At 35.7% G+C, this 11,338-nt stretch overlaps 1 protein-coding gene across 3 annotated transcripts in view; it reads right to left on the bottom strand.

Moving 5' to 3' along the window:
- Positions 1-7,522: 7,522 nt before the first annotated feature.
- LOC138696922 (peptidylprolyl isomerase domain and WD repeat-containing protein 1) overlaps positions 7,523-11,338 on the bottom strand; it is a 37,988-nt gene continuing 34,172 nt past the window's right edge. For all 3 annotated transcript variants that reach the window (XM_069822413.1, XM_069822415.1, XM_069822416.1), the window contains 2 exons: positions 9,041-9,192; positions 7,523-7,763 (listed from right to left, as the gene is read on the bottom strand). In XM_069822413.1, coding sequence (XP_069678514.1) covers positions 7,620-7,763; positions 9,041-9,192 — 296 coding nt within the window. In that variant the 3' untranslated portion in view covers positions 7,523-7,619. The remainder of the gene's footprint in view (positions 7,764-9,040; positions 9,193-11,338) is intronic.

Here is an 11,338-nt window from a genome sequence, read left to right as displayed (position 1 = left end):
TATGTTACTTTGTTATTCTAAGAAATATTTTGTCATTTAACTGTTTACGTGTAATTTATTTAGCATTATTTCAATCTATATTTATGTATGGTATTATAGGTTGGGGTGGAACTTATAAATCTAACCTTTATCCGTTAATTTTACTACAGAAAAAAGTACTACAAATTTGTTTAAAAAAGCAAAAAGATTATCCAACTGAATTGTTGTTTAAACATTTCAAAGTTTTCAACACTAAACGTATTATTTTATTTTATTAAAATATTTTCATAGAAATTTTAACAACTTTCAAAGATATATACATAAATATAGAACTAAAAATATGAATTCTCTGTGTTTGTCTGAACCAAAATGTAAAACCAATGCAGCTTTTTATCACAGCATGCATCAAGGTCCCAGATTATTAAACAAATTTTATTCCAATAATATTTCAACCACGAATCCTCTCCAAATTAATAAAAAAATTTAAAAAATTTGTATTGGATTTATAGTTTGGGTTTAAACATATTAAACACTATTTAATCTGTATTCACTCTCAATTTTAATTTTATTTTTGTCTGTATTGGAATCCCCTCCTGAGCACGAGTCTTACTCATTCAGGAGTGGGCTAGTTTATCTTTCATTGTATTTATTAACGTGTATTCATTTCAAACTTACTAGCAATAAAAATAAATAAATAAACACCCTTCCACAAGTCTTCATGCCACCATTCCCTTCTCCATAACCTCTAATGACAGCACAGTGAAAGCCAAAAACACTTCTCTTACACTCTACCAGGAGTAGAACTTGCTTACACAATCAAACATAGAAATGTAGATATCAGATTTAAGTAATTACACATTACACTGTTTTTTATACAGAAGGAAACTTCTCACAGTTGAGTTTAAAAGTTAGGACGAACTTGACAATAAGTACAAGAGGGGTTCGGGTATGCTACTTACTACTGTGTACCAGCAATGTTTTCGGGGAAGTGATTCCATGGAAACAGTATATGTTGGCAACAGGCATCGAAGTCCAGTCGAGTAATGACATACATACAGCCACCGCTTTCCTTCATGTCACGCTACCGCCTGCCACTGCCACGTACTTGTTTGACAGAATGTTCTTACAACACGTTAACATTCTTTGTTATCCTCCCTCAGTCTAGGCTTGCCTGTAACCTAGTTGAGTTCAGATTTTAAACACATCACTTACAACTACTTTTAATTCAATATGATGGATATTGTGATTGGTGCGCTGATGTTACTTTCTATGATATTCAATGCACTATCACCTTTACTTTTTAACTTTGCTCTAGAGTATGTCATTAGGAAAGTCCAGGATAACAGAGAGGGTTTGGAATTGAACGGGTTACATCAGCTGCTTGTCTATGCGGATGACGTGAATATGTTAGGAGAAAATCCACTAACGATTAGGGAAAACACGGGAATTTTACTGGAAGCAAGTAAAGAGATAGGTTTGGAAGTAAATCCCGAAAAGACAAAGTATATGATTATGTCTCGTGACGAGAATATTGTACGAAATGGAAATATAAAAATTGGAAATTTATCTTTTGAAGAGGTGGAAAAATTCAATACCTGGTAGCAACAGTAACAAATATAAATGATACTCGGGAGGAAATTAAACACAGAATAAATATGGGAAATGCCTGTTATTATTCGGTTGAGAAGCTTTATCATTCAGTCTGCTGTCAAAAAATCTGAAAGTTAGAATTTATAAAACAGTTATATTACTGGTTGTTCTTTATGGTTGTGAAACTTGGACTCTCACTTTGAGAGAGGAACATAGGTTAAGGGTGTTTGAGAATAAAGTGCTTAGGAAAATATTTAGGGCTAAGAGGGATGAAGTTACAGGAGAATGGAGAAAGTTACACAACATAGAACTGCACGCATTGTATTCTTCACCTGACATAATTAGGAACATTAAATCCAGATGTTTGAGATGAGCAGGGCATGTAGCACGTATGGGCGAATCCAGAAATGCATATAGTGTTAGTTGGGAAGCCGGAGGGAAAAAGACCTTTAGGGAGGCCAAGACGTAGATGGGAAGATAATATAAAAATGGATTTGAGGGAGGTGGGATATGATGGTAGAGAATGGATTAATCTTGCTCAGGATAGAGACCGATGGCGGGCTTATGTGAGGGCGGCAATGAGCCTCTAGGTTCCTTAAAAGCCAGTAAGTAAGATATTCAATAGGTGACAGAGGACATTACATACTCTGATGTCAAGGAAGTCATGTGTCCTGTTTACATGTATTTCCAGAGTGAATATGACAATGCAAGTAATGGAGGACAATTAATTTCCGTTAGTTATGTTTTGAAGAGAACACTTAAAGCGACAAACGTGTCTAAAATTGCAGTGTATAGTTACATGGAAGAAAATGATTCGGGAAAAAAGCTTAAAAGTGCTTCCAAAAAATGTATTTGTGACTCTCCTGTTACAACATTGGACACATTTACTGTCTGCGCAAGTTATCAAGGCAGCTGGGTTCTCAGTACTCTCTCTCTGCACTGTAGCTATCTGCTAGCTACCTGACCATCGCTGCAGAAGTTATACATACAGTTACAAAAACATCATTCGGTATTTATTTTCAGTGCATTCTATTGGATATGGCAGATGACAGTGTATGGATTCACAAAATAACGAATAAAAATATAACACATTTTTCTTCGTCTGTGTACAATACAGTATAACCACAACTCCAATTTATTACAATTCGTATCTGACCGTGTACTACTGATGGTACGTGATACATGAAGTCTTTCACGTAGAAGAACTGTAGGTCTGTTACAGGGAGATACACAAGGGGGTGGTTACCGGGTTTGAATTCCCCCTCCCCTTGAACTTTGTTTCCATGGATTTTCCTGTTACGTTAAGTGTCTTAGCTATCATATACAAATAACTGTTAACTCTCTCTCTCGCTCTCTCTCTCTCTCTCTCTCTCTCTCTATATATATATATATATATATATATATATATATATTTGTGTTATGGGATTTAATCAATTAATCGGATGTAATTTTCTATTCCTTAAACTGATTCTGTAATCCTTAATTAGAGAGGAAAGGTACATGGTTCTAGGAAAATATATCTTTATTGCAGGCATCTTAAAATGGACTGTTACTTTCAAAGTACCACCATCTGCTACTCGAATTTCTTCCAACTCTACCAGTTTCTACAATTTGTCTGCGACACACTCTCTTGTCCTTTCAAACAACCAAAAAACTCTCACCGAATCTCTTTATTTGCTATGCAGAAGTGAAAAAAGTTGACTGAAGCTATTTAGAAGGGGAGAGATGTAAGGAAGGGAGGAAAATTTAATTGTACCCATCACCAGATCTATTTGATGGGGCGAACAGTAGTCATTTAGTTGGCAATGGTTTAGATCAGTGGTCGTCAGCACTCGCTGAAATGTGCAATGGGTACGCGATGCCGTCCCATGTGCATTGTCGTGCAACAGGGAGAGATAGAGAGCATACCCGCTAGCAGCTACGAGAGCACTATAGTGCACTGCGTTTTCTGCAGGTAAGAGAGGCTAGCCCCAGCGTGCTCTGTGCTGACGACCCCTGGTTTAGATCATTATGAAAGGGAATAACTCTCTTATGTCTACCAAAAATTCAAAGCACCAAGACATTTCAACTGGAACAAACAATAAATTCTCAGACTTTTCTTTCTAAAAATAATCCACATGCAATCCCTCTGAATCTACTTGTATAATTCTTTACTTTCATTTTAGGAGAGGTTTCTGGCACACGTAGAAATAGGGTATTGTATTAAATGTATACAAACTTCTACATCTACTAACACATAACACATATTACAGTAAAACTTTTTTTTATATGTTTTACACTTATGCATGTTTCACACTTATTGTTTATTTTTTCTGAGGTTCCAAAAACTTTCTAAACTTTCTACGGTAATTTATTTCGGATATAAGTTTTTCGATTTTTTTTTTTAAACTTCTTATTGTATTTTAAATCCCAGAAGATATGATATATAATTTATATATGTGTATATATATATATATATATATATATATATATATATATATATATCTTGATTACACAACTTTTAACACTGTATCACTTCGGAATATGTATGATAAGTCTTTCTTGTGTTAAATTTTAACGTACCTTGTTAACATGTTTCGACCTATTTTGGGTCATCTTCAGAAATGGTCTTTTTGGTTTTGGCGCCTCTTATTTCCTGTGAGGGTGCGTTCGTAGTGTAGAGTCAAATAGTCTTACTAATAAACCGTGTATAGTTTTTATACGAGACTTACGCAGAGTTGAGACAGAAAACGTTACTAATAAACCGTGAATAAGCTATGGACATATAAACAGGCTGTAACTATACAATGGGAATTGCTTTGCAGTAGTTATATACACGAAACCCCTCTAACAGCTGTTCGTATCGACTGTCATTTTATGACGATGGTTACCTTGTAACCATAGAAGAACAAACCAAAGATCATAGAATTATTAGAATAATATTGCTGTAGCTTGTACTCTTTGACCAAAATGTAATGTGGTAATCGATTAGAGCCAGTTGTACTATCGATATTTAACACGCCACACTACAGCGCTCTACCGGATGCAATAGAGAACCTCAGATATTCTATTAACTTTCGTAACGAAGTAATGACGAAACTATGACGTAGCTGTGTAACAGTCATACTGTTATACACGACGTATGTAGTGATTATTAGTAAGGAATTTACACACGACTTATAAACGAGCTACTCATTGTAAAAGTATAAGACAGTTAAACGTCTGTATATAGAGTTTTTATTAGTAAGACTGAAAGAGTGTATGTGTTTTGAAATTGAGTTGCGTGTTGAAAATATCGTTGGGGTGTGTTTTCGTGTGTCTGTATATTTCATATTGTTCTAGTGTGTTGAGTTTCTGGCTTTTTGGTTGGATGTGCAGTATTTCCATGTCTGTGTTGATGTCTCTGTAGATGTGGTTGGCATTTGTGATGTGTTCTGCATATGTGGACATAGGACAGACAGGCAGATCATTTCAAACACGTTACAAAGAAAACATCACAGCCATAACAAAATTAAATAACACCTCCACATATGCAGAACACATCACAAATGCCAACCACACCTACAGAGACATCAACACAGACATGGAAATACTGCATATCCAACCAAAAAGCCAGAAACTCAACACACTAGAACAATATGAAATATACAGACACACGAAAACACACCCCTAACGATATTCTCAACACACAACTCAATTTCAAAACACATACACTCTTTGACTCTACACTACGAACGCACCCACACAGGAAACAAGAGGCGCCAACACCAACAACGACCAGTTCTGAAGATGACCCAAAATAGGTCGAAACATGTTAACAATGTACGTTAAAATTTAACACAAAGACTTATTATACATATTCCGAATATAATTTATACATTCTAAATTAATTTTACTCGAAATTAGGTTCGCTGCAAGAATGTAAAAATTCGAAAATACAGCATAACTGTGTTCACTGTTAAGATGCAGTCCACTTTACAATTCGTGGAAATTTGAAACTGCCCATGTTTGCATCTAACTATCTTGTGTCCTTTAATGATGCTGCTACTGCTTTAGAAATAATTAAAAGTTTCGAAACACAGCATGATGTAACTGGGAAAATTATGAAACAGTTAACACAAATATTTGAGGGCAAGGTTTATTCCTTAGGAGTCAGACCAAAATAATTTACCTCTTTATAAAATAATCATATGCATATAGAGTATTAGTTGGGAGGCCGGAGGGAAAAAGACCTTTAGGGAGGCCGAGACGTAGATGGGAAGATATTAAAATGGATTTGAGGGAGGTGGGATATGATGATAGAGAATGGATTAATCTAGCTCAGGATAGGGACCGATGGCGGGCTTATGTGAGGGCGGCAATGAACCTCCGGGTTCCTTAAAAGTCAGTAAGTAAGTAAGTATAAAATAATCATATGTTATTAAATGAAGATCACACGGTAAGAACAAGAGAAGTCAATTTCGTACAAATAATCTTACAATCTTCAAGAATATGCGTTATAAATGTTGAGTCCTATATTGCAGACTCAAAGATGGAGTAACTATGAAGTTATAAATTGTCTTCTCCTACGAAAATTTTACCAAACTGACTTAACTCATTCTCCCAATATATTCTTCAAATACTATTTCAAATGTTATTACATGTAATTTCAGTTATGTTTTTTTTTCCCCTCACTTATGCGTTTTCTTCTTCAGACCCCCATAAAAACGTATAAATTAAGTTTTATTCTACATATGGGCTATTCCATCTCAAATCAACCGAAATATAGAGAAAATTGACCTTGCAATTTTTAAATACAATGAAACTTTTTCTGTCCGTAGACAACTGTGATATAATGCTTTGTGCAAAGTTTGAGGCATCAGAACTTCATAGTGTTTAAATTAAAAATATTTAAATTTATCGTATTTTTCATAAAATTAGCAACTTTAAACTGTTGTGGCTCCGAAACCCTTTCACCCAATGATCAAAATCATGGTTTATTTTGATGCTGAGAAATTAAAGTTTATATTGACATGTAAACAGCTTTTCTTACTGTTTATGGAAATGGAGAAATTTAGATTTTTCTTCATTAACACGCCTTTGGCCACGAAAAAATATTTTTAAAATATATGGTTAGATTCCGCATTGAAAACACAAATAAACACATATTTTTTACTGGTGGTCCGTTGATAAGGAAGTATTGAAAATATCAAATAAAGAAAATAAATCAAATTATTGATAAAGGAAATGTAAAAAAAATTGTTCAAATGTAAATTTGAAAATCATAAAACATTTACGCGCGTGAACTAACCAGCTGACTGTGAGGCGGGAGATAGCCGAGGGAAGCAAGGCCAGTGGAAATAAACACGTGATGTGTCGTCTAGCAGTCATGTCTGTGCTAGCTTTATCACAGGTTTTCATAAACACAGGAGTAAAATTACGCCCAACGCTCGCTTATCTTCAGCTCTCGGCCAGTGCGTGCGGTACTGTGCCGTTCAAGTCTAGGCGTGTGAAAATATATTTAATACCCTCGAAACTTATTGCCCAGCCACTAAGCAAACAATGCCGAATCCCTCTTAATAATGCAAGGTTTTTTCTCAATATTTTTTTTTACATTTTTACAAATGGCCAAAAAGCCTAAAACCAAGTAAAATCAGATTATCTGTCTCTCTGTGTACAATAAAAATAAGGATTACTTCTTAACATAACCTACCAAATGTCAGCTTCAAAATGAGCTCTCGTTCAATGTTCTGCAGTGAATGGTTCCAGAGTTCTGAGCGCTGAAAGAGGCTTGTTTTTATAAAATATGCTAAATTTGTCGCTCAATAATACGAAAACCGTTTGACTTTCGATAGTATATTTTTGAAAATGCACTCCCCTCAGCACGTTGTATAAGTAGGGAAAAAATTATAGTATAAAAAAAAATGTGAGGTCTTTTACTGATCAACTTCATATGGAATAGCCCATATGTTCAACAAATAAGGTTCTACTAATATTCAAATACATAGAAATTATATTTTCTGGTGTTTTTTGCACAGTATATAATACAGTTATTCGGAATCTCTTGTAAAGAATATTGTTTGCGAAAATTCTCACTTTAAACTAATGCTTACAATCTGAATGTCATCATACGGCTTGTCTGTCTTTGGATTCGTTTTCGATGTACTGATATTCTGCACCACTTCCATCCCTTTCACCACTCTTCCGAACACTGTATGCTTGTTGTCCAACCATGGCTGAAACAAACCAGACAAATATATGAGCTACTTTATCGTGTACAGTTACTGAACGAATTTAACAACGTAATGCCTCTATGAAACAAATCTCAAGACTCATTTTATGTACGATGAAAGAGTAATGGAACGGAGAAAAATTCTCTCCGGCGCCGGGATTTGAACCCGGGTTTTCAGCTCTACGTGCTGATGCTTTATCCACTAAGCCACACCGGATACAACTCCGATGCCGGTTAGAATCGTCTCAGATTAAGCTCCAACTCTTGGGTTCCCTCTAGTGGCCGCCCTCTGCACTACGTCACAGATGTCTATGAACGCAGGACCAAAGTCCACACATGTGCTGAGGTGCACTCGATATGAGTAACTAGTTGGCCGGGATCCGACAGAATAAGCGCCGTCTTAAATCACGAAGTGATTTACGCATGTCATATATATTATTTTAGTACCGAAGTACATATGATATTTCCATGCAGATATTCTGCGTCATCATACGATGAAAGAGTAATGGAACGGAGAAAAATTCTCTCCGGCGCCGGGTATCCGGTGTGGCTTAGTGGATAAATCATCAGCACGTAGAGCTGAAAACCCGGGTTCAAATCCCGGCGCCGGAGAGAATTTTTCTCCGTTCCATTACTCTTTCATCGTATGATGACGCAGAATATCTGCATGGAAATATCATATGTACTTCAGTACTAAAATAATATACATTTTATGTAGTTTTTGTTAGAATAGAATGGAAACCAATTAACAGAGAAGTTAGATAAGGTTGTGAACTCTCTCTTATTTAATTTACATGGACAATATTATAAAGAAATGGAGAAAAGGAAACCACAGAGGTGTTACCACAAACAGAAACTTCAATTTAGAGTTTTGTTTGTAGATGATTACGAGTAAGTGGTAATATCCAAAACAGAAGATGACTTAAGGTACGGTCACACGTCGCTACTTTTGCAGCGATGCAGTACAAAAAAACTGCGCAACTCTCGTACTGCGACATGTGAACAACGGTGCAACTCGAAAAGTAGCGGCTGCCGAACCTGCTGCCCACTACTTTTTCACGTTGCACGCAGCTTAGAAGTAGCGACGTGTGAACAGGGTTCTCAGGGTTTTTGAATGTCCTGACACTAAGACAAAGTGACTTCAACCATCACTGCAGAAATGTGAGAGAAACTTCTACATGAAGATAATAAATATGAATATGAATAAAAACTACCCAATGGACAAAACTTGCCACCACTGCTCCTAGCTTGGTTACTTGCAATGAATGAAATATCACTTACCGTTGGTATGACTGTTACAAAGAATTGGCTTCCATTGGTGTTGGGACCTGCATTTGCCATGCTCAGGGTGTATGGTCGATCGTGTCTTAGATTAGGATGGAATTCGTCTTCAAATTCTCCTCCCCATATGCTTTCACCGCCTGTTCCTGTGCCTGTTAGGATAAGAACAAATAAATATTAACTTCTTACAATTCGCGCAGGAGAGTGTATTTACAGAAGAAACAAAATTACAAAGAATACTTCACTTTATGTTTTAGTTTAATAACATTCCTAATTGCAAAAGTTACTCGGCACTAGCGAAAAGGTGTGATAATAATTAGGGATCGTATTTTTTTAGTAATAGTATTACATGCGAAATTTTCCACAATTATTTTATTTGTTATATCTACTCTCCTAGATACCTAAAATATCATAAGCGCAAAAAAAAAACCCCGCGAAATGACGCGAATTTAGATCACTATGCGAAATATGTTAATAACCACGAAGTATATCCCCTCTATGACAAGAATTACGAAATATGCACTAAATTTTATTCAATATTGTTCAAAAAACATGTTTGTCTTTTGTTTCAGTTAATTGGTCAATAGTTTGGTAACGCCAATATTTATGCACATGGGATGTAAATAAAGCAGTGGAAACACTGCCGGGAATGGGTCATGAGCATTTGCATGTGATACGAGAGAACTAGTGATCGTAGTTGGAGATGTATTGAATGATAAAACTGGTTACTATGACAACAGACGTTGTTATTGTGCATGGTTTAATGTTGTTGTTTTCTAATGCCAGGCGTTTGACAATAAAGTCATCTGACCTCTTGCACTCCAATATTTTTCAAAGATATTATCATGACCAGCCACTGAAGCACAGATTTTGAGGTGTTCCGAATCCATTTCTTGGTTTGAGTTGCACAATGGGCAGTAAGGGGACTGATATATTCCAATTCTATGCAGGTGTTTGGCCAAACAATCATGGCCTGTTGCCAATCTAAATGCAGCTACAGACGATTTTCGTGGTAAATCGGGAATTAACTGTGAATTTTGATGCAGAGAGTTCCATTTTTTCCCTTGGGATTGTGTTATCAAATTTTGTTTGTTGAAGTCTAAGTATGTAGATTTAATAAATCTTTTCACAGAGTAATACATAGATCTAGTAACAGGTCTGTAAGTAGCAGTGCTGCCCTTCTTTGCTAAAGCATCCGCATTCTCGTTTCCCAGGATTCCACAATGGGATGGTATCCATTGGAATACAATTCTTTTATTGAGTGATATTAATTGAGAGAGCATTTTAGTTATTTCTGCTGTTTGAGATGAAGGTGTGTGTTTAGAGACGATTGGTAGAATAGCTGCTTTGGAGTCTGACAATATAACTGCATTTTTAAATTTATTGATGTGGCATAGAAGATTCCTGAGACATTCACTTATTGCAATGATTTCACCATCGAAACTTGTTGTTCCATACCCAAGTGATCTATAAAGTGAGAAGAGACAGCACGTAACACCTGCACCGGCACCTTGTTCTCTGGAGATCAAGGATCCGTCGGTGTATAAATGAAGCCGGTTTTGTGGAGGGTACCTAATATTAATTGTCTCTAAAGACAATTGTTTCAGTATTTCAGTGTTTATTTCTGATTTCAGTATTTCTTCTGTTAAATTTAGATTATATGCATGGTTTAATGTAGAGCACTATTTTTAACTGCTCTAAACATGTTTACTAAACTTGAACACTGAGCATGGATTAAAATGCACGCCAATGTCATCAAGGGTTATTTGAAGCTTGTGAAAACGATGCACTACCATATCAGATGGTTTTCTTATGCAATTAACTATTCAACTTTGAATAAGTGCTAAATCAGTGCTGAATTAGCCAAGAATACACCCTCTAAACAATGAAAATATAACCTAAAACATTTTGTTAGTCATGTTAAAAGCATATCAATGTCAATTTTACAATAAAATTATAATTTACTGGAGAGCACAAGATCTAAAAAATTGGGGTATAATGTATACATAAAAATGAGTTCGTCACTATTTTTATATTTCAACTATGGAAAAATTACATGCTGAGAACTAGAAGAATCCTCTATCATTTTAATCATTCAGGAAATGAACCAAAAGATGACATTGATTAAAGTTCTCGTTAACACTTTGTTAAAAACATAAAATTTACACTGTCACACGTTAAAAGTGTTAAAATTGTTTAAAAAGGTATTTACCTTCGACAGACGGCCCGTTTCGACGCTATTTGTCGTCGTCTTCAGTGTCTCTTGAACCACTGCTGATTTTGGCTCTGCGATGTGCA

The sequence above is a fragment of the Periplaneta americana genome, chromosome 3 (genome assembly GCF_040183065.1).
Source record: "Periplaneta americana isolate PAMFEO1 chromosome 3, P.americana_PAMFEO1_priV1, whole genome shotgun sequence".
NCBI lineage: Eukaryota > Metazoa > Arthropoda > Insecta > Blattodea > Blattidae > Periplaneta > Periplaneta americana.
Note: the sequence above shows the minus strand (reverse complement) of the source record. Positions and strands in the feature narration are given on the sequence as shown.